At 38.8% G+C, this 25,384-nt stretch overlaps 1 protein-coding gene across 1 annotated transcript; it reads left to right on the forward strand.

Annotated features, from left to right (window-relative positions):
• The first annotated feature begins 2,491 nt into the window (after positions 1-2,491).
• Positions 2,492-5,699, forward strand: LOC130562310 (neoverrucotoxin subunit alpha-like). The gene is made up of 4 exons (XM_057347260.1): positions 2,492-2,672; positions 2,885-4,591; positions 4,692-4,783; positions 4,856-5,699. Exons 1-2 carry the CDS (start codon positions 2,519-2,521, stop codon positions 4,513-4,515), a joined length of 1,785 nt encoding a protein of 594 aa, XP_057203243.1. The 5' UTR covers positions 2,492-2,518; the 3' UTR covers positions 4,516-4,591; positions 4,692-4,783; positions 4,856-5,699.
• The last annotated feature ends 19,685 nt before the right edge of the window (positions 5,700-25,384 follow it).

Here is a 25,384-nt window from a genome sequence, read left to right on the forward strand (position 1 = left end):
GCTGAATAGATTCCAAAATGGTAAAACTCAACTTATTTACTCTGGGGAAGTTGAAGAATGAGCCTATTTCCAAAAAAAGTGAAGTGTTCCTTTAAAGTGTCATCACCCTAGTGACTGCCCAGCGCAGAGTTTTGCCACGCAAGCACCACTCACATTTTCTTCAGAAAATGTACCTATCTTGTTTTCTTTTTGTTATTATCAAGCCCCTTTTGTATTAAATGATATTTTCTGAAGAGAAGAAAAATGGACTGTTAACAGCTGGTCTATGTCCCTTTTTACTTAGCTGTCCAATCACAGTAAAGGATGTAGTTAATTGAATAAAATCAGTTATGACATTATTTTTAAAAGTATCCCCAATTTACAGACAATTCACACCAATGCCTAAAACGTTTCATGGTACTTTGGTTTTGCAGATAGAAGCCTTTAAATGGTTTGAAGACATTGCCACATTTCTTCTGGATTTATTTTTTCTCTTTGTGGTTTGGGCTTTTCTGGTTGTGATTATATTCTAGTTACACTCCTGTTTATAAACATCTTTTGTTTCTTAAAGGAGTAGTTCATTTTCAAAATAAACTTTCAAGATAATTTACTCACCCCCATGTCATCCAAGATGTTTATGTATTTGTTTTAGTCGAAAAGAAATTAAGGTTTTTGATGAAAACATTCCAGGATTTTTCTCCATATAGTGGACTTCAATGAACTCCAAACGGTTGAAGGTCAAAATTACAGTTTCGGTGCAGCTTCAAAGTAGGGATGCAACGATTATAGATTTTGTTGGTACGATTATAGTTTGAGGAATAATCACGGTTGCACGATTATGATGATTATTATGCATACATCAATTTCTACATTTTTACTGGCCCTGACAAAAATTGTACTTGCCCGCCACAAAAAGTAATAAATAAATAATAATGTCTAGTTATTAGTTTGTTTTTTTACCTATGCAATCTTAATAAATAAGCTCATAATACCATAAAACGATAATATTAATAGTCAATCAGTTAGTAATAAAATTAGAACAAATGATCAAATTATGAGCAATAGCACAAATAATTGTAATAAAGCAAACACACAAATAAAATTAACAGTGCTTTTTAGGTGTTTCGGATTGGTCTAACTGTGGTTATTAGGTACAGAAACTGAATAAAGGAGTCAAATGTAAAATAACACTTCATAGTCTTCACACTGTTCACAGTATACTGAAATATAGATCAAACCATATTAAAGTTGATCAGTCAGGAGCAGTGAGTCTGTTTTGTCTTCGTTTTTTGTTGTTTGATGAGCATTAAAACAGATATTTTTATTATGCTGCTGTCCCTTTAAGAGCTAGGGCGCACAGATCACGTTTTTATTTATCAACGTGATATAGAACCTATTCGCTAAATAATAACATAAAATAAGTTAAATTGGTTCAACTTACATCAGGAGTAGACTTTGAATTTGCGCATACAGAATGTACTCATCCTGTGAGCTGTCCTCGACGCGACGCTTCTTGTCCAGTGTGCTACTCCGTTAACTAACATGCCGCTTTGTTTGTTTACGTTGCACTGAAAGCTCAACCGTCACCGCTACAGCCTTGATTGTGAATGTACATGTAAGGTTGGCTGTTTGGTCTCTCTGCCATAGTTAATCTAGTGTGTGTCGTGGCCTCCGTGTCTCTGATAAGCACGGCTCTTTAAGATGGTGCACGCTGGTGTAACTTTGCTTTCATTTTGTGCAAGTTGCTACAGAAACATGCGGTGTAACGGAGCCTTTACGATTAATTAACCGTTACGTTTTTAAGTGCGGTTAATAGTGAACCTCGGTAATCGCTGCATCCCTACTTCAAAGGGCTTTAAACAATACCAGACGATGAATAAGGGTCTTATCTAGCAAAACGATCAGCCATTTTCTAAAAAAAAAAAAATTCATATGCTTTATGAACACAAATGCTCGCCTTGCTCTGTTCTGCGATGCGCGTTCATCACGTCACGTAATACGTAATTATGTTGAAAAGGTCACGCTTGACATAGGTTCAAAAAGGTAGGGCAGGGCGAAATACTTTTTTTTAAGTTTTACCTTTTAACTCCTTTTTTTGTAAACGGCGTTTGACTTAGTATTTGCACGTTCAACTTGTAAACACTGACTCGGTACTTCCGCCTACGTCAAGCATGACCTTTTTAACGTAATTACGTATTACGTGAAGTCATGAACGCGCATTGCAGAACAGAGCAAGGCGAGCATTTGTGTTTATAAAGCATATACTGTATATATATATATTTTTTTTAGAAAATGACCGATCGTTTCGCTAGATAAGACCCTTATTCATCGTCTGGTATCGTTTAAAGCCCTTTGAAGCTGCACTGAAACTGTAATTTTGACCTTCAACCGTTTGGAGTCCATTGAAGTGCACTATATGGAGAAAAATCTTGGAATGTTTTCATGAAAAACCTTAATTCTTTTAGATTAAAGAAACAAATACATAAACATCTTGGATGACATGGGGGTGAGTACAGTATCATGAAATTTGATTTTGAAAATGAACTACTCCTTTAACACTGTCTGTGTCTGGCTACTGTCTAGCAAATCTGACACTAGAGTCATGGCAACAAAAACAACTGAAGTGACAGCTCTAGGAAGACCTCTGTTTCCTGGGATGCTTTACGACTGCCGCACAGATGCCTTCATTCCAGGTGGTGTACCTACTTTAAAACCACTTTTTAAAAACGCATTGACTTTACACAGTAAGATAAAACAAAGAAATATTAAGAGATTATTTTAATCAAGAAATGCAATAAAAATAAAACTCAGTTTTAATCTGTTATAGAGTAAATAAGGCCCACACATTACCTCTACAGAACATCAGCTACTGGTGCATAACTGTTTAATGTACTTCTAATTTCAGGTGTTACTCTGTGGGATAAAAAATCATTAAATGAAGATTTGGACACTCACACAAAGGATCAAACTTATTTAAAGTTTAGTAGCTCTGACTGTTTCTCTGATAAGTCCAGTCTTCTGAATATAAGTGCTTCTCTGAAGGCCAGCTTCATGAGTGGACTGGTGGAGGTGGGGGGATCTGCCAAGTATCTGCATGACACCAAATCCTCAAACCAACAGTCCAGAGTAACAATGTATTACAGTGAAACCACAAGATTTGAACAGCTCACTATGACCCACCTTAGCAAATTCACCTACCCTCAGGTGTTTGACCAGAAAACTGCAACTCATGTGGTCACAGCTGTACTGTACGGAGCTCAAGCCTTCCTGGTGTTTGACCGGACACTTTCAGAGGATGAAGACAAGCAAGAGATCGAGCGAAAATTAAGTATCATGGTGAAGAAAATCCCAGCATTTTCCATTAAGGGAAACGGAAGTGTAGAATTGTCAGAGGCTGAGAAGAAGATAGCCGAGAATATCAGCTGCAAGTTTCATGGTGACTTTCATCTTGAGCAGAAACCCACCACATACATGGAAGCCCTGCAGGTGTACAAGCAGCTCCCCAATCTGCTGAAGGACAATCCACAGAATGTGATTCCAGTAAAAGTCTGGCTGTATCCTCTTCATCTGTTAGACACGCAGGCCGCTCGGCTGGTGAGAGATGTCAGTACAAGCCTGGTGTCCTACACTGAAGCTGTAATGGAGGATCTGGAAGAGGTGGAGAGGAGATGCAGTGACCTGCTAAGAATAAAAAAGGTCAATATTTTCCGTGACATTAAAGAGAGGCTGACCTCATTTCAGAGTTCATTGAGAAGTTACAAGACAGTGTTTCAGAAAGCACTGTGCAAAGTCTTGCCTGCTATTCGAGGTGGAGAGATGGAGGAGCACACACTGGAGGACATCATGAAGATTCACGAAACCTCTCCTTTTAGTGCCAGCACACAGTGGTTAGATGACGCAAAGTCTGAACTTGACCTCTTGAGTTCCTACACCAAATCTCTGAAGGGGATCAAAGCTGTAGATGCACATGATCTGAGCACCATTCGCCTTAATCCTGATATTGATGTCGTGGTGTGCTTCACCTTCACGTCACTGAGGCATGAAGGCCAATATCTTTCAACCCTAAAAGAGTTCCTGCAATCTAATGAGTTTAAGAAGCTTGAAGGGGAGAAAACTCTGTATTCGGTGGAATCTGATCAAAAGTGGTTTAAGGATCCAGATGTCATCACAAGGACGAGAGAGACCTTTTCCCTCTTCAAAAGCTTCTCTGAGGCCAATAAAGATGATGAGAAAATATGCTTCATTATTTCTGCCATCTCCGATTCCACCATTCCAGGCTCCTCCATCTATCTGTATGAACAAGGCAAACTGACAGACAAACGGTTTCAGCCTGTGACCAAGCCACCCGCACCCAAAGTGAAGAGCATCCAGGGAAACTCTGTGTCCCTGAAACTGCAGGATTCCCCGACTTTAGAAACAGTGAAATACAGAGTGGAGTACAGAGAGGTAAAACCAGATGAGAAGGAAGAGTGGATTTTCACAAACACATCTCATGAAGACTTTACTCTGCCTGGACTGGAGTCGAAGAAGCAGTAAGTGATCCGTTACAGGACAGTGGGTAAAGTGGGAGTGAGTGAAGCCAGCGATACTGTCTCTGCTGAATTACCTTCAAGTAAGTGTGATCTACTTATTCGTTACAAATTCACTTTTAAAAATCCATCAAAAATTATTTAAATAATTCCCCCATTGTGTTCTTCTCTTTGCTTTCACAGCTCCACCTGTGTTGGTGGGTGGGACTGGAGGTGATGCATTCTCTGTTAACTTTACGTCCACCATTCAGAAGATTCACATTACTTATGACAGGGTATGTAAAGTGTGTTAAATTCTGTTTTAAAATAAAAACTAAAGTAAAAACATTTACATCTCTGCTTTCCAGCTTGAGCGCCTCCACACAATTCAGGTGACTTTAAACGATGGAAAGTTGTTTGAACGCGGTACAGTTAAAGGACGGATACAAGCTGACTTGATGTTTCACAAAGACGATAAAATCATCGCTGCAACGCTGTGGCCAAATATGGCGTATGACAGAGCCGGAGGTTTGGAATTAGTGGTTGAGAAAAGCAATGGTAAAAGAAGAAAATTCTCTGTCAAGTGTCAACTGCTTGGTCAGCCTGTGAGTCTTGATGTGAAGTCAGGAAATCTTTGCGGCATTACAGGGAGAAGTGGCTGGCATCTTGACGCTCTGGGCTTGTGCTTTATTTAAATGCATCAAGCTCTGTTGCTGACAGTATCCAAATGACAAAAACAGATCTTTAATATGCTGATGGATATAGGATCTTAAAAGGTTTCCTAAAAGCAAACTGTGTGTGTTATCTGAGAAATGAATGCGATTCTGATTCGAGTTTTCTTATAGTTTTATTTACTGACATTTCTTTATACATGTTTTGTATTTTATTAAATATTCATTATATTTGTATATTATATTCACATTACAGTATATTCATTATCATTTATAATGATATTCATTCCATGTGAAGCAGATATTTTCCACTGTCTTTGCCTCATATAATAAATCTGTATCTATAGTCAGATGACGCACAATGGAGATTATTCAATAATCTCTTATTTTATTCTATTGCGTCGTCTGTATTCTATCACTTCTCTGTATCTGCCTCTTATATCACTATTGGATTTTAGAAATGTACATCTACAAAGCTTTCATTAAAATGTTATAGGTGGTGCCATCAAACCATTTTGCCACACTTTATTATTTATTTGATAAGATATTTATTCTTTATTTGATAAAATATTTGCCACTTCTGACGTGGGTGCAAACTTTCATGAGCTTCTGAGCATGTTTTAGCCCTACAAAACATGGTTCATTTGGAGACAATAACAATCAGAGCTGTTCCTAAAGGGACCCTTGCAACATCTCTGCTTGAGCCCTAAATGATAAAATAAAGATTTTTTAGAAAAAATAAAAGAAAAATTAAAAAGATAAAAAAAAAATTTTTTAAATACAATCAATATCAGCAGTATGCAAAGTGACGCACGTTTGGTTTTCAACCATTGAAAATAGGTACAGTTCTACAATTTGTACTTGTTGCCTTATTTAGATCCCCATATATCTGGGATTGTACCATAAAGGGCCTTTAAGACATTAAGATATTTTAAACACTTCTAGAGTTATGCAAACTTTGGAAAAGAGAACACAAAGTACTTTTTCTCATTTTCAAATACAATGTCATTCAAAGTTACCAAATTCAAGCTATAGATGCTACTAATAGTAATTTACTGCTGTACTGTGTTTTCCCAGATCAATAAAAGAACATATTTTATCTTAGAAATGGTCTGTTTTGGAGTATATCTGTATACTTAATTTTTCTCCAGGTGTGCTCCAGGTCAGAACAGCTCAAACTCATTCACACAAATCAAACGTGCTTTCTATTATGTTTTTACTATAAAAATAGAAATAAAAATAATGACAGAAAAAAGCCTCTTCCCAAACATTGATTTTTTTATTAGTATATTCTGGTCGTATAACACTTCATGGAAAAATGTATGGAGACAGATCAGTCTCAATAATAATACATTTACAAAACACAATTCATAAATTCACAGCACAATTCACATTCACAAAATCAGATTCGTAAATTCAAAACACAATTCATAAATTCACAAACATTTTCCCCAAATGCTCACACAAATATATCTCGCAGAAATAAATTCAGAATGTTTTCACAAATATGTATAAATCATGTTCTTGAATTACTTTCCAGTAAACATTTGTGAATGTTGTTACATGTATTTATGGATTGGTGAATCTGCATTTGCAAATCGTCACACGTGTGTGGATTGCTTTGAATTTGTGTGTGGTATTTTTGAGACTGTCCTGCCACGGTGAGATTCAAGCGTAACTTTTTTTTAAGGATGGCCTGTTCAGCCAATCGCGTTGAGCTTTTGATCCACCAATCAAAACGCTCCTTACTGAAGTGACTCGAGAAGCTCGACGCTGCACAGTTTGTGCAGTGTGCCTGCATCGGTTCAAAAACAGAGAGGGACGCAAGAGCACACTCAACAAGNCACATAGGCTATTTATGTGATACAGGGCTCTAGACTAACTTTTTGCACTGGTGCGCCTAACTTTTTTTCTTAGGTGCACCAGCACAAAAGTTAGGTGCACCCAAACATTTAACACCGCAGTTTTACCAGTTCACTTTTTTTTAATCACTGTCCATATAGGCAAAATTGACTTGTAAATGATTAACTAACAATCTGGTCAACATAAAGTTCTTTATTTGAAGCACAATTCTACAAGAAAGGTCACTTACTGAAAAAGTGTTGGTGCTTAAAGTGCTTCAGTGAACTGAAATTTAAACTTAAAACATCTCAAGATAAATGGACCAGGGCTTGACATAACCTGGGAGGTTGATGGCTCCGTGTCAGAGCATTGCTTATGATTTTCGGACGGATCAGGCCTTAACTTAACATTATTCACGAAAAAGTTGTCAGTCGTTCTTTTCATCTTCTCTCATCATCCGCGGCTACATCCACTCTGTTTAACTGACGGGCCTATAGGCTCCTCCTTATGAAGGTATTTAAGTAGCAAAACTTGAGAGCATGTAGATTTTAATTTGTGAACTTGTAAAGTAAGTATTTGTACCTGTACACTAAAATGTACACTCACAGCCCCAATGTCAAAACCTGTAAAATAAAAAACTAAAGTTGAATATTGAGATTTGCACTCGTGGACAAAACTCACAAATCTGTCTTCTGAATTAGAAGTTGCAGAAAAATAGTCACAAACGTGTAAACTGGCATTTACAAAATACATTGGCAGATACAAATGCATAGCACATATTTACACGTTTTCCTAGATTCAGATTTGAATTGCAACCACAAATAGGCATCTACAACCTCTCAAATCTGTCACTGCAGTTTCAAATCTTCCCGCCTTGACTTTTGCTACTACTTTCGCGATAAACCCGTTGCAAAACTAACTTGTGCACTTGAAAGCTCAGAGGCGAGAGAAAGAACGGCATTTGATGACGTCACGCGGCTGAGCCACACCGCCCCCTAATGGCGGGAAAAATCACAATGAAAGGATCTAGCAAATAATAGTTTAAATAATGTTTAAATAACTAAAGCGAAACCATCAGACTTATGTATACTATCATGTATAATTATTCCATGACTTATACTATCTTGTATAGATATCATTTCGTAATGTATTTTAATGATATCATTCTGTATACTATCGATAATACGTTGTGTACTATGGTTTGTTTTAAAATATAATGACAGGCTGACTACATTTTCCGTTATGTATACTATAATGTTCATTGATATACTATATAAAAATGTACATTTACACAGTTCAACATTATGATTCTATAGCCTAACCCTTGAGAATTATTATTGCTTTAGTTATAATGTTACCAATATTATATTAATATTTAATAAAACACATTCCTGGTAGTATAATATAAATGTAAATTAAATTCAGTGAGCAATGTATTATTGACCATTATTGCACTTTTAAGCTATTTCTACTTTTTTATATTTTTTTGTTATTTTCAATAAAGGGAAAATGAACAGAAATTGTATGCAGGACTGTGCAATGCCACCATATACAGTATTGGGGTTGTGGGTTTACCTGGAAGTTTCTTTTCTCATGGAAGGTTTGGATTTTTAACAGATGAGCTTAAACATATTTAATCAATATTTAGTGTACAATTATTTTCTCATGTGATAATTACTAGCCGCAGGATAATGCATCCAGTCGGTTGTTATCGCAGAATAAACCCCTTCAGTGTTATACAAGAACTGATTCTGATCATTCTGATATAGGAGCCTTACACAATGACAGGCTGACTGTACATTTTCTGTTTTTAATTTTGATCATTATCGTCAGCGAACTTGCTTCAGCTAAGTTAGGTTGTTAATTAGGTTGCTAATTGATACATCACCCTTATCAGAGTCAAGATCTTTATTGTCATACAGTATGTACCTGTAAAAAAATTATATTTTGCAGATGGGGTAGAAAAGCAATAAATATATAATAAAGGACAAACATAGAACAAAGATATACTGCAGTAAATATAAAAGAGAATAAAATAGAAAAGTTAATTTATAGTAAAAAAGTGGCCGTAAGTAGTATTTTTGTTAAGGAAAATGTATTTATTGATTTAGAGTTTCATCTTAAATTAAATACTGTATTAGTGATTTAAATTGTGGTTTTTCCTGCCATTAGGGGGCGGTGTGGCTCAGCCGCGTGACGTCATCAAATGCCGTTCTTTCTCTCGCCTCTGAGCTTTCAAGTGCACAAGTTAGTTTTGCAACGGGTTTATCGCGAAAGTAGTAGCAAAAGTCAAGGCGGGAAGATTTGAAACTGCAGTGACAGGTTTGAGAGGTTGTAGATGCCTATTTGTGGTTGCAATTCAAATCTGAATCTAGGAAAACGTGTAAATATGTGCTATGCATTTGTATCTGCCAATGTATTTTGTAAATGCCAGTTTACACGTTTGTGACTATTTTTCTGCAACTTCAAATGCAGAAGACAGATTTGTGAGTTTTGTCCACGAGTGCAAATCTCAACATTCAACTTCAGTTTTTTATTTGACAAGTTTTCACACTGGGGCTGTGAGTGTACATTTTAGTGTACAGGTACAAATACTTACTTTACAAGTTCACAAATTAAAATCTACATGCTCTCAAGTTTTGCTACTGAAATACCTTTCATTACCTCACCCTCTCTGTCTGACTGCAGCACACGCATTTTCACACGTACACACCAGAGGTTGCACTAGACTTTTTTATTGTCCGTCATTTTGACTGACAGGCTCGTAAAAAATCCGTCATAATCTATTATTACCCGTCACTATGGTGCAAGGTGGCGTTAGGTGGTAATTAGTATGTTCGTGACGTCATCACGCTGTACTTGCGTCTCGGAACTTGTTGTATTTTAATACAACTGAATGCCCAATAAAGCCGTTGTTGTTTATATTCATCTATATATTTAATGTTTTAATGTTTATGTACATATGTGATTCGATCTGGGAAAACCCAACACATGGTGCAAATTTATATATTACAGTTTTTGATACCATATTCAAGCCCTTTCCAAATCAGTTTTTATTTTGCTCATACCTTGTGTATGTAACAAAAGTTATGGCTGAGGTCGGCTGAAGCGCTATGATTTTCAGGAACGGAATTTAGAGGAAAACGGGTTTAAAGTTAAGTGATGAAAATAAAAGCACAACAGTCCAGTATCACAAGTAAAAGTCACTTTACAGTGGTAAAAGACTTACTCTAATAACAATTTAATAAAAAAACATTTCCCAGTGTTGAAGTCTATAAAAATACTGTACAAAACCGTTTGAATAAAATGAAAGTAAGGAAAATGGTGCGGGCACACTTAAAGAACGAGAGCTCTGCCATTATCACTACACAAGGAAACTAGCAAACATTACGGACAACAACTAATAAGCAGTGAAGCAAGTTTTACGTTGTTTATCATGTGCATAGTGTCTGGACTTCTGATCATCCCTTCCCACATAGCAGACGGACTCGGCCCAAATGTGGCCTCAGAATGGCACTGCCGGCACTAGCATGCAACATGTCAGCCAAGTGTGGGCCATGTGTTGCAGTGATGGTACTGGATGCATGATGGCAGACAACAATTGGGCCGATTGTGGATGGGAGGTATGTGGCCCAAGATCAGTATGGTGATTGTGGGCCACATTTTAAATAAGTTGATTTACTATGAATAATTATAGAAATTTAAGGATTTAGGCTTGCTAAACCTTTTGAGAGCGATAGTTATATGATCATCTGATCATTTTCCTTTTGTCTAGAATTAGCATAAATGTTTTCTTGCCATTTTATAAACAATATTTTTTAAAGAAAATGTTAGTTTTGTCATGGTAGAAAATATTTTTGCACAGTTAAAAAAATGCACAAGTATATTTTGTCTACAACATTTATGTACAAACCACACACGCACGCACGCACACACACACACACTGAATTTAAATACAGTTTGTCATTTGAAATTGCGCGATTTCCATGGTAGGACAAGTTTTGTTATGTCCTGGCTGCATATAATACGGAAAGGAGGTGTCTGAAAGAAGAACTTGATTTTTAATGAACCTAATTAAGTGATGGTAATGAACCATCTCGTCAAAAAACTGAATTAATTTACCGAATTCATGCAATTCCGTTTGAATTGTCTATTAATGAAACCAGTGAGAAAAATATGTTGTTTAAAATGATATAATATCTCGTTAAAATGGGAAAAATATGACGTTTACACAAGAAAATTATTTCGTTTAAACGACATATTATTCTCGTTTTAACAACATAATTGAGTGGAAAAATACGTGGCAGCAATACGCCACCGTACGAATCCGCTAAACTCACTATTCTAAATTTCCACATATCAGATATGCTTCCATTTGTTTTTAAACTATATCATGTTTTCATTAATAGATCATTTAAAGCATGTTGTGCTTTATTATGTGTAAGGATGGCTGTTGCCGTACGTAATTAAACGTATTAATTTGTGATAAAATAAAAACTACTGAAACGAATGTGTTTTCCCCATTTTAAAAATTTGTGTTTGACACAGATTACCTGTTGTTGGGTCAAGGATTGAGACGTTTGGGAACCCCCTGCTAATAAGGACAAACATTCAAGTAAGTTATACAGGGGAAACAGATGGAAAATAATATCTTTAAAAAAATCTTATTTTCACTTATTATACGGGCATTGCCAGATAGGCTACAAATATACAACAAACTTTCTAAATTTTGTTTTGAACTCATGAAACTACAAAGTTGTGACTTTTTCCATTTATTGGAGTTTTCTATCAAGTATCAAAATGTAATTAATCTTGCAATCGACGATAGCAACGGCATGTCGAGAACAATAAGGACGAATATATAGCATCAAAGTGCAATTAAGCGCAAAATGTTTGGTACATGTGTGACTTGAACAGCCATTTTCAAATATTTTCATCGTTTATTACAAATAAATACCTTTACAATCTAATATGTGACAGGGAAAAAGTCCAGCGGACAGCAGTCCCGAACCCACGACGACATGAAGTAGGTAACACGCTTTACGCTCTACGCCACTGGAGAAGTTGATGTTTGTGTGCCTTTCTTACACTTTGTCTATTTCAATCTGAAACTGATGGGCGGAGTTGTTAGAAATTGCCTCTGCTTACAAAGCAACGGTAAATAGACACTCCGTATTTTTTATTTCTTCCAATAAGTGGTGGGGACAAAATTGACTTGGGCAAAAAGTGGTGGGGACATGACCCACCCGTCCACCCGCAAATTACGCCTATAGAAATATGCGTTATAATTTAAGCATTCGAAATGCCACGTGTTATGCATTGCAAAGTTAGGAAACGCGAATGTAAACTGTATTTGCAGACGCGTTTCAAACGCATTGATCATAATGCTTGCGTAGACTTCAGTGAAATGCGCTGGTTTCTCTCGGCATTCTGAGCTGGTTTGTGCGAGTCTCATCGACAAACAACTCAAGCTCTTATCAGCTCCATCCAGCGCATTTACAATAAATGTGATCACTAGTGGATAATTTCACGCGCTTCCATGTCGAAGTGTATTCTTCCAAGTGTCTCATAGCAGACCTGTTGTTGTGCAGTTTCTGTTCATGTGTGCAAAGACATTTTAGAAATCTCGACCGGATAATGTTTTACGGCAATGTCCCTAATAAAGAGTATGTAGGCTATGTGTGGTAACCCTATCTACATACAGTTAGGGTGACATTAAATGACTAGATTGACTTCTCTATGCAACTTCGTCAACCTCCTTTCGTTTGGTCACACCACAAGGTGTCCCTGTGGCCTCAAAGCTTCAGCACCGCCGCTCTGAGATCGATTGCTAATGTCTGAGGTGAAACACGCCCCCACTCATTAGCATACAGACAAAGAAATACATAAATAAATAAATGTATAAATAAATAAATGTAAAAATAAATAAATGTAGGAATAAATACATATATACATGAATAAATGTGGAAATAAATAAAAGTGGAAATAAATAAATGTATAAATAAATAAATGTAGGAATAAATACATATATACATGAATAAATGTGGAAATAAATAAAAGTGGAAATAATAAGTAAAGTTTACTTTTTATACCTGATGCCACTCTATATCTCATAAAATATTCATAAAGCTTGTTTTTGTTACTGAGCTGGCCGTGTTGAATTGAAGGTGAACATGTTTGAACTGGTGTTTGTAAGAAGACTGTTGCAGTTGCAGATACCAGAGCCTTTAAAATTCAGTCGCCACACTTTGACAGTCTGTTTGAGCAAACCCCTGAAGCTACAGTATTTGCAGCCAATTCTAAATATTAACACATTAAATGCACTGATACATAAATCTGAGAAAGCTGGCAAAATGTATGCTTTCAGTGACGGTCCGTGACTTCTCTTCCGGGGAGGCACGAATGCGAAGCTCATCAAACTATGTATGTAGCCCGTCATTTGTGTGGCTCCTATTGTCAAAATTATGTTTTAGTCGCGTCTCAAGAGACGCTCGCATTCACAGCATACTCGTAAGACACTCTCTTAACACTTAATTACACACGAGACTAAGCGAGTATCTAGCAAACGCGAGCACCTCTTTTAGAATAAACCCTCTGGACGCATCTAAAGCAGGCACGTATTTTGACATGATACGTGATTGCACGTAGTTCACGCCACGAACACATATTTTGACATGACGAACCAAACACATATTTTGCATTTTTGCCTCCCTGGAAGAGCAGTGTCAGAGCGACCATCCAGCTGTTGCTGTCATATTTTGGAGAAAAGACGTTCGGGAATGAAAACGAAAGCATCAGCAGCAGGTCATCTTCATTCATTTTACTGACTGGGAACACTGCAGCACGCAGGCCTAAAATAAACACAATGTTATCGTTGTCGTTCGGTGTGGACGCAAATATAGTTATAGTTATAATATGAACGTTCCGGCCGTTTAGACTATGACAACCTGTCACGTCTACTTTGTTTCGCCATAGTTTTAAAACGAACAGAAAGTCTTTATAATAACACATTGTTTAATGTGGAGAAATGTAGAGAATCGGTGTTTATCTGTTTAAATGCGCACAAAGAGTTAACCCCCCAAATATTTATTTTGGCAATGTTTGTTTAACTTGTAGTTTGATTGTTGATGTTTGATAATTCGGGACAAGCACACATTCATAATGGGGCCTACAAAGATGTAATGAATGTCCACTAGGTGGCAACAGCAAGATAGAGACTCCTGGAGTAGACCAGAGGAGAAGAAGAGTTAGCTGACGAGTGTATAGAGAGAGGCACGAGTCGGTTGTTGTGAGAGATAACGGTAACGAGATCTCTAGAATGCTCCTGAATGTGCTGGCGGAATAAAGAACCCACCTGAATCACACGCTTGTTGTAGTCTTCTTCAAGTGTGTTACAAATACTGGCGACGATGATGGGATCGGCGGTGCCGTATTAAGTGAGTTACGACGCTGAGCATGGACCTAGAGCAGCTACAGGATCGGCTAAGCGAGGCACTGCTCCGCCTGCGGCTCGATCAACTGCAAGAGGTGTGTGAATATGCAAAAGTGTCTGCAGAGGGACAGAGTAAACGGCACTCGCTGATCAGATTAATCAGTGAAGCAGTTGAGGGTGTTATAGAGACAGAAGATGACAATGTAGCCCGTCAACATGTGAAAGACTTGTTAGCGTTTGCTAGCGGGATGACGCAACGCAGCGACCACGCGATTCAAGATGGCGGCGGCGATACAGACAGGAGTTCTGCGGAGCTTGCGGATTTAAAGAGACAGTACACAGAACTACATCATCATTTTGAGTCATCCACAAATATGCTGAAAAACGAAATCCAACGCTTGTGTTTGAAAGTTCCTGATGTGTCAAGTCCCCCTGCGCTTTCCCAGCAGCAGCAAGCAATTCCTGAAGTCACCATTCGACGCCAAATAGGAGAACGGGGGCAGAAAGATAAGCTGTCATACAACAACTTGATGCACCAGATTGATGCTGGAATAAGAAAAGGACACCGAGAGTCAGAGATTGTTGATGCTGTGGTTAGAGCAGTCAGTCCAGGTATGAGTCTGCGTGATATGCTGGAGATTAAGACTGATTTAACCCTTTCACAGCTGCGTACAATTCTGAAAGGCCATTACAAGGAAGAAAGCTCAACAGACCTGTATCATAGACTGATAAACATCACTCAGGAGAGTCGTGAGTCACCACAAAATTTCCTTTTCCGGGCTATAGAGATGAAAGAAAGACTGATGTGTGTGTGTGTTGATCTAGATAATTTATGGCTCCAACCCCCATTTGCCACAGTAACTATTTTACTGAGTAAGATAGCAAGCACATGACAAAATCACACAGCTTAATGATTTAATGAAAGAAAACACTTATTGATTATATTGATATTTAAATCATACTTTTATCTGAAAAATATTCCCACACCATTAACAAGGCAAACTGACTTACCAAGGAGATCGCTAAACTCAAATTCCAGAGAGGCAGAGGTGTGTTGCGTTTCATTTAGATACTTCTCTCACCCTTTTTAAATCAAAATACATTCCGTAAAACTTCAGTAATACTTTAAGGTTAATAAAGCGTATATACTGTATCTCGTTGTATATTTAGATATTTATGGGTTGAACACTTGTTTCACAAAAAAACCACAAACGCCACTCATACGTAGCGGTATTATAAGCGTCATTTCACTCACATAAATTCATTGACGGAATTCACTTTAGGTTGCTTCTTCGATTCACATTCCTAGAGAGTTAGCAAATGCTATGCTCAGCAGGAATCCATGTATGAAAACAGAGAGAGAGCGGCCTCTAACTCCATGTGAAACCCTCGTGTGTAAAAACCCGGAAGTCAATTCTTCCGCTATACAACATTCTGCGCTGCCATTGGCCCATTTCAATTTCCAGATTAAACACCAGTGGTCACATTAACAATGAAATAAAAATGATAAATACATAAAGTATAAATAATATTAACTTGTTCTTTCTTGAACTTACTCGAAAGTGTTTGATAGTTTTTATATTTCGTTATTAAATTAATAACATTCTATATTTTTTTGCTGTTACTCCATGGTAACCTTGGTTACAATGAGTCTGCGTGATATGCTGGAGATTAAGACTGATTTAACCCTTTCCCAGCTGCGTACAATTCTGAAAGGCCATTACAAGGAAGAAAGCTCAACAGACCTGTATCATAGACTTATAAACATCACTCAGGAGAGCCGTGAGTCACCACAAAATTTCCTTTTCCGGGCTATAGAGTTGAAAGAAAGACTTCTGGCTGCTGCCCGAGAGCCCGATGGAGAAGAATCATACAGTGCAGATCTCATACAAAGAAGGTTCCTACGTGCGCTGGGGACAGGACTGTCCAACGACCACATCAAATATCAGCTTAAAGCCTGCCTGGATGATTCGACAGTCAAAGATGAAGTTCTCATAACAGAGATGAATGAAGCTGCAAGCCTTGAGTGAGAACGACAACAAAAGTTCAAGAAAAATGCACACGTGAGAGAGACAAAAGTTCATGAGGTCCAAGCAGAACTACATACGAGTCAAGAGAAAATTGTCCATGCTGTCACAGGTAAAGAACAGTCTACGGCACACAAGTGAAAGCTTTGAAAACACCACAAGTCATGGACAAGCGAGATTCTGAGCTTTATGAGGTAGTCAAGCAATTGAGAGAGGAGATTGGTGAGATAAAGAAAGTGATGAGTACGTACCATTCTGCACCGCTCCGAGAAAGGAAACGAGGGTGCTGTGGATGTCAAGACCAGGGTCGTGGTGATCAGTGTGACCATTGTTTTATATGCGGGCAAAGTGAGCATCTTTCCATAGGAACACCTGTAGGCAGATCAGAAAGAGGACACTCAGTTGACAATATGTCCGTGACAACTCACACCACAGAATCACAGAGGCTGCAACATCAAAGTCAAATCCTGTGTGATAACATTAAGCAGTTAGAAGCCCGTGAAGCAGCAAAGCAGAAAGAGAACTACCTACAGCTTATCAGATCTGTAAGTACCAATCAGCTGTCCACCAAACGCAACGCCCAATTACTGAATCTAATCGGAGAGAAATGTATGGTGAAATGTTTTTTTAATGGTGTGGAAACTAAAGCATTATGGGATACCGGCTCACAAGTCTGCCTCGTTGATGAAAAGTGGAGAGAAGAACATCTTCCACACACCACACTACACAGCCTCGATGAGATCCTAGGACCTGGAAGCCTCACTGGTCGAGCAGTTAATCAAACAATCATTCCATTTGAAAGCTGGTTTGAAGTGACGTTCAAGTTGGGAACAGATAAATCCACACCACTGGAATTTGAGGTACCTGTATTAGTTTCAAGTGAGGATGGAGTGGCAGAAGAACCAATAATCGGGTAAAACATTATCGAATATCTCCTGAACAACGGTGTCGAGCTACCCACCTGTGTAAAGACCAAGGCCCTGAGTACCGCCCTGTCCTTCGACTGCAAGAAAGCAGAGGTGTTACTGAACTTCGTGGAAGGTCAAGACGACGAGTGCAGTGATGGAGTAGTGAAAGCAGGAAGGTCAGTAACAAAAATTCCAGCTAAGCAGGCTAGAGCCATTAAATGTTGCATCAAAACAGGCCCTTTGTTATCTGACCAGGATGCTCTTCATGTGCCGAATGAGTGTGCAACGTTGCCAGATGGACTGAGGGTAGACGAAAACATTGTCCGCCTCCAGAGAGGAACTTGTTCACGCATCTGCATTCCTGTGGTGAATGATACTGTCCATGACATCGACCTGCCTCCACGTACAGTACTGGGCCACGTACAACGAGTTAAGGCTGTTTACCCGGCTGAGGTGAGACCAGCGGCGGCCCGGTGAGAAAGTACAAGTGAGACGGTTACACGCATGACTCCAGACCTGATACCCACGGAGAATGAACAAGAAACTCGTTTTTCAGGAATTGTGGAGATTATGCTCGCCACACAAGAAAATGACCTCTGGGACCCTCCAGTCCGCATTGACCATCTAATACCTGACCAGCAACAGAAAGTAAAGCGGCTTTTGAGGGAGGAGAGTGGTACTTTTTCTGGTGATGACAGCGATGTGGGGTGCATTCCATCTCTCCAGCTAAAAATCCGCCTTTGTGACACCACAACCCGTAAAGCACACTTACATGTCTGTTCCAAAGCCCATGCACAAAGAGGTTAAAGAATATCTGGAGGATCTGCTGAACAATGGATGGATTACTAGATCAAAGTCACCATACTCTTTGCTGGTCGTTTGCGTGCACAAGATAGATGGAACTCACTTTGCTGTGACTACCGGGAGTTGAATAGGAAATCCATTTCAGACCGACACCCCATCCCTCGTATACAGGACATGCTCGACAGTTTGGTGGGTAGCGCCTGGTATTCTGTTCTCGATCAAGGCAAAGCCTACCACCAGGGATTTGTAGAGGAATCCAGCCGACCTCTCACTGCGTTCATCACGCCGTGGGGATTATATGAATTGGTGAGGATCCCTTTTGGGTTGTCAAATGCACCTGCCAAGTTTAAAAGGAGCATGGAGGAGTTTCTGAGAGAAATGCGTGATGAGGTATGTCAACCTTATTTAGATGATAACTTGGTGCATTCAAAAACATTTGAGAGTCATCTTCAGGATCTTAGGAAAGTGTTACAGTCTTACCAGAAACATGGTGTCAAATTAACCCCTCGGAAATGTGAAGTGTTTTGAAGAGGAAAGGCTTTGTATGACAAGAAAGTCCATGAAGCTGAATTGCTCCCTGGTAATAGTGTACTGGTTCGTAACTTTAAGGAGAGAGGTGGACCTGGAAAGCTCAGACCCTTCTGGGAAGAACAAGTTTATGTTGTCACCTTGAGGAAGTACCAGGATAGTCTAGTGTATGAAATCCGACCTGAGATTTTGAAAAGAAAAACAAGAATACTGTACCCCAAAATCTGAACACCTACCTGGAAGACCTGAAAAAGAGGGAAAAAAGCAAGGTTAGGAAAACATCACCCCAGCAAGATCAAACACACTGTGAAAGTTCAGATGGTGAAGAAGAGGAAGAGTGGAGATGTTTAGTCGGAGTGCCAGTCGACGGAGAGAGTCAAAATGAATGTATAGATGTGAAGTCAAAATTTCCAGGACATCATCCAGAGGACCCAGGGACACTGAACGAAGCCCATCCAGAGGAGGAAGATGAGCATGGAGCGGTACCGGAGGAAGATGATGTGTTGTCATCAGGAAGAGAGGTCGGAGAAACAGATGATGCTGAAGAGAGTGAGACGGAAAATCCCTCACAACCTGTTTGCAAAAGAGTGTATCCTTTAAGACACAGAAAAACAAAACAAATGTTTACTTACCATACCCTAGGACAGCCTAGTTTCGTAGATGGGTAAACTGTGGAATTAAAAGGGATGATTTTAGTTTTAGTTAGAATGGTAATTAAGTACGAGTTCCAGCAAAATAATTGAATCAGTTTAATTGGTTAAGTAGTATAATAGTGTTCAGTTTAATTATACTGTAGTAGCCAGTCCAGAAGAAATACTTACACAGCAGATTGTTTCAACGGTAAAATGTTAGATCCTTTCAATGATAGTACAGATTCCTGTTGACTAACAGTGATGGCGGTAGAAGATCATGGTGCACAATTATGTCTGCTGCAAACACACTGCACAAAAAAGGAGATACGTGTTGTGTGGCATGCAAAAGAATAGCATGAGGACTAGAACTGTTGCATCACTGACTCCTACCAAAGACACAAATCTCAAAATGGATAACCAGTAATGTATCTGAGAATGTCGGGACTACATTCTATTTTGTAGGGGAGAATGTGGAGAAATGTAGAGAAAATGTGTTAATCCATTTAAATGCGCAGAAAGAGCCCCCCAAATATTTATTTTTGCAATGTTTGTTTAATTTGTATTTTTATTGTTAATGTTTAATTATTCGGGACAAGCACACATTCATAATAAAACCTACGAAGATGTAATGAATGTCCACTAGGTGGCAACAGCGATATAGAGACTCCCGGAGTAGACCTAAAAGAAGAAGAGTTAGCTGACGAGTGTATAGAGAGGCTACGAGGCTGTTGTTGTGAATTATAAAGCTGTAACGAGACCTATGGAATGCTCGTGAATGTGCTGGCTGAATAAAAGAACCCACATGAATCACACGCTTGTTGTAGTCTTCTTCAAGTGTGTTACACTTGTCATGCTGATCTAAAGAGTGCATGATATTTGTGTATTTAATAAATATGTCTTTACCCTGATAGCACACATACATCTGGTTTACGTCTATTTGAAGTCTGCATTTACATCTGCAAGACATCTACAATACATCGTTTGCTCATCTGCAATACGTCTCGGAGCTGTCTGCCGTCTGCATCTAGAAGATGTCTGTAAGATGTTTATGATTTAGAATGGATGTACAACAGCTCTTCCTAAGATGTTTAGCAGATGTTTTTAAGCAGCAGATCTCCAAATCTTTAGCAGATGTATTACAGACGTTCAGACGTCTCCGAGACGTATTGCATATGAGCAAACTATGTATTTAAGATGTCTTGCAGATGTAAATGCAGACGTCAAATAGACGTAAACCAGATGGATTGTGCTATCTGGGTTACCTTCATAATCAAACAGGTATTGTTCAACAAAGAATTTGTATCCTTTCTCTAGCTTTGATCTTGTCGTTTGCGAAAATTTGTCTGCAAGACGTTTGTGACAAGCAGAGCGGGACGAGGGCTGTGAGGGAACTGCGCCAGGCCGGTTACGCGAGTGATAGCGAGCAGGTTCATTCGAAGGCTGCCACATCATCGAGAATGTCTCGTTTCATAAAATCAGGTAGGAATCTCCGGAGGCACCCTTCAAATGCCTCTTTGAGACCTTCTTTGACAGGAATTCGGAGGTTGCATGAGCTGTATCCTTCGTTGCTGGAGATAACCCACAATTCTTTGCGTCGGCCAACCCCAGCAAACAGGGGACGTCGCCCGGACGTTGCAAACGTCCGCATTAGGTCCTTACTTGGTCCGCTTTGTAACGTTCTCTCCCGGACCATTAGAGGACGTCCGCTTTTGGTCCACCCTGTAAAGTTCGCTGGCGGACCTTTAGAGGACGTCCGCTTTTGGTCCGCCCTGTAACGTTCGCTGGCGGACCTTTAGAGGACGTCCGCATTTGGTCAGCTCTGTGACGTTCACTTGCGGACCTTCCGAGGACATTGTGAACGTTCCAAATTTCGAACCGAACCTGCGTTCCTCATCTGACCAGTGGCGGAGCCAGACAATTTTCATAGGGGTGGCCAAGAGTTCCAGCAAAATAATTTAATCAGTTTAAATGGTTAAGTAGTATAATAGTGTTCAGTTTAATTATACTGTAGTAGCCAGACCAGAAGAAATACTTACACAGCAGATTGTTTCAATGGTAAAAGGTTAGATCCTTTCAGTGATAGTACAGATTCCTGTTGATGAACAGTGATGGCGATAGAAGATCATGGTGCACAATGATGTCTGCTGCAAAAACACTGCACGGAAAAGGAGATACGTGTTGTGTGGCGTGCAAAAGAATAGCATGAGTACTAGAACTGTTGCATCACTGACTCCTACCAAAGACACAAATCTCAAAATGGATAACCAGTAATGTATCTGAGAATGTCGGGACTACATTCTATTTTGTAGGGGAGAATGTGGAGAAATGTAGAGAATATGTGTTAATCTGTTTAAATGCGCACAAAGAGTTAACCCCCCCCAAATATTTATTTTGGCAATGTTTGTTTAACTTGTAGTTTGATTGTTAATGTTTAATAATTCGGGACAAGCACACATTCATAATAAAACCACAAAGATGTAATGAATGTCCACTAGGTGGCAACAGCAATATAGAGACTCCTGGAGTAGACCAGAGGAGAAGAAGAGTTAGCTGACAAGTGTATAGAGAGAGGCACGAGTCGGTTGTTGTGAGAGAGATAACGCTGTAACGAGATCTATGGAATGCTCGTGAATGTGCTGGCTGAATAAAAGAACCCACCTGAATCACACGCTTGTTGTAGTCTTCTTCAAGTGTGTTACATTACATTAAATCTTTACGCTTTTTCTAACCGAAAGGCTGCTTATAACTATCACTTTGACAAAGCATTAGCTTGCGACTTCGGTTTACAAGCTCATCTGTGTAGTTAAACCTTATTACATTTTGTGCTTTATGATTTTCACCAGTTGAACTGTAACACCACCATAGCACCCTCTGACTCGCACAAACTTTGAATGTGGTGCAAAGAGGCTAACAACCGAGGGAGAACTTTGTCATTTATCTCGCCGTCAATCTGTAATAAATCATCAATAAGTGCATCTAATCTGAATGACACATAGTCATTTGATACATGGTTATCGACTTCATTGGCTAAATGCTGTAACTCTCTAGCTAATTGTGCGCCCGCCATAGTTAACGTTATACACGAAGCAAACGATCAGTGAGTGAAGTGACGTTAGTCCAAAACAAGTCAAGAGTAATCGATCAAACGCTTCAATCTACGCTGAACCAATAGTAGGCAAGACTAAGCCATCTAATTATCATACAAGACACAGAAAAGTAAGAATAAATTCAAGAATAAATAAATAAAAGTGGAAATAAATACATGCAATAATAAATAAATAAACATATAAATAAATGTAAAAATAAAAGGAAATGATAAATAAAATAATCTAAAAATAATAATAATAATAAATAATTAAAAAATGGACACAAAAAATAATAAATCAATTTAAAAAATGAAAAGAAAAGTTAAAGCTAAGATCAATAATAGCTAAAACGAATTATTTTGTTTTATCAAACCATTCATTCCTTTATTTATTTTCATATTATTACATTTATTCGTTTATATATTTATTTATTTATACATTCATTTATTTATAATTTTTGCAGGTTTAGTCCTCCATAGCACAGGCGTCAGATAAACAGAGTGGATGTAGCCGCGGATGATGAGAGAAGATGAAAAGAACGATTGACAACTTTTTCGTTAAGAATGTTAAGTTAAGGCCTGATCCGTCCGAAAATCATAACCAATGCTCTGACACGCTAGACTGCGACTAAATGGTCTCATTTTGCGACAAATTTTCCTGCCAGTGCGACAAGTTTTTCTTAATGGTCGCACCGGTGCGACTGTCAAACTGATCAATATATAATTTTTGCGTATTATAAATTTAATGCGCAGAAATGTTATATTGCGCAAGCTGCGCATTCAGTCACTCATTTTCGTCTCCCCTCCTTCAACCATTCACTTATCTATCAGTGCCCCGCCCCCAAAGACGTAATTCGCGGGTTACGGGAAGAGGCGAAGGACCGAAAGAGCAGACGAGTGAAGCGCTCAATCTTGCAACTTAAATAAATATGCAGAATACAAGAATTTCCCCTGCTAAGGTACAAAACAGCAAAGATAACGAAATGTGTTGCAAGTATTGTATGCATGTGAAGCTAATGCAGGAAACACGTGTTTAAACTTTAAGCACTGAACTATTGTATAAAGATCTCTAACAATACTGCAAAGCATACAAAACGTTATACATCACGCTAAATACTATTTATTTGTGAGTCGCTATTGATAGAAGCCAAACGTGTATCAATGCAGCTTTCATGAAGAATAATCACTAAAAGCCTTCAGGTCTCGCGGGTTGTTTGAGATATGCGCGCGCCCAGAGAGTCAGAGCACAAAATACTAAACGGAGTTCTCTTTCACGCCTTCTTACTCTGAAACGGACATATTAACACAAAATAACCTAAAAATTCCCATATTAACAAGAAACCTTGTAAAGGTATTCAGTTTGTTTCGTGACCAAACAGTTGGGAAACAAAACACGTGTTCCAGTATATTGCGCGAGCTCTTAAAGGGGCAGCAGCATAATAAAGATCTCTGTTTATAATGTTCATCAAACAACAACGGACGGGCCCAAAAACACTCACTGATATTAAAGGAATTGTGTTCTCTTATAGGAGTCGTTCACAACAAATAAAGGAAGAAAGTAGCTTTAAGAAAGATGTGCTTTAAATATGGTAAAGTGTTGAAAGAGAGTTTACATATACAATAAAAATAATTCAATCATAAACAATGATTTGTATTAATTTCTAATTGATTTATTAATGTATTAAACACATTTTAATGAAGTTTTAGTGATTCTTTTTTCTTACCTCACCCCACGACTCTGGTGCTATCAAATTAAGGGCTGGTGCCACCAACTGAATAACTTGGTAGCACCAGTGCCACCTCTCTCAAGTGTTAGTCTAGAGCCCTGCTTTCTCGTAGAATTGTGCTTCAAATAAAGAACTTTATGTTGACCAGATTGTTAGTTAATCATTTACGTCAATATAAGTCAATATTGCCTATATGGACAGCGATTTAAAAAAAAAGGGAACTTGTAAAACTGCGGTGTAAAATGCGATGCAGTCGAAAATTTGGGTGCACCTAACTTTTGTTCTGGTGCACCTAAGAAAAAAATTTAGGCGCACCAGTGCAAAAAGTTAGTCTAGAGCCCTGTAAGTGATCAGGGCATCTGAAGCAATGTGTACATCAGCATTTCTAAGATCAATCACACCTGGCTCAGGGCTCAGTCCTACTGATCTGTGAGGTGATGCTCTCATACTACACAGTACCGCTGGCAGCGCTTTGACCCATGGTACTCCTTCCTGATGCATTTTGCTTGGCCTGGTTTTGATTGTTCTGTTTGCTCGTTCAACCTGCCCTGGCCTGTATGGGCAGTGAAGATTCCATTTAATCTTTAACCTTTTAGACACTTCCTTGACTACCTGTCCTGTGAAGTGTGTACCTTGATCTGAGTCAATGAAATCTGATAATCCCAACCTGGGAATGAAATCATTGACAAGACATTTAGCAGTATGTGCAGCTGTAGCACGCCCTGTTGGATTCTCCATCTCGAGAACTTGTCTATTACTACCAAAACGTCAGTTTTTCCCTTACATTGAGGCAATGATATGTAATCAACTTGCAGGTAACAAAATGGTCCAGGTGGAGCTGGGGTATGTGTTGCTGCGGTAGTTGCTGCTGGCACATCATTATTTTTCTGACATGTAACACATGTAATCAACTCTTGACTATTTCGGTGGCTACCTTTCTGAATTTTGGATTCCACCATTGATTTGAGAACCTGTGATTCATCGTTGCGGGACCACTGTGACCCAAATTGTGTATTTGTTGAGCCAAATGTGGCAGCAGTGATTCGGGAGCGACATACTTTCCCCCTTTGGTCCAGCAGCCGGATGAATCCACTGTGGCTCCTTTGTCTAACCATGTCCATGCTTCATATAGAGGAACGTCTTTGTACAGATCAATGATTGATTCAGGAGACAGAATTGTCTTCTGTGCTGTACTTCCTGAACACACTTGTACATTTGCATAGGAACAAGCTTGTTTAGCA

The sequence above is a fragment of the Triplophysa rosa genome, linkage group LG11, assembly GCF_024868665.1.
Source record: "Triplophysa rosa linkage group LG11, Trosa_1v2, whole genome shotgun sequence".
In the NCBI taxonomy this organism is placed as follows: domain Eukaryota; kingdom Metazoa; phylum Chordata; class Actinopteri; order Cypriniformes; family Nemacheilidae; genus Triplophysa; species Triplophysa rosa.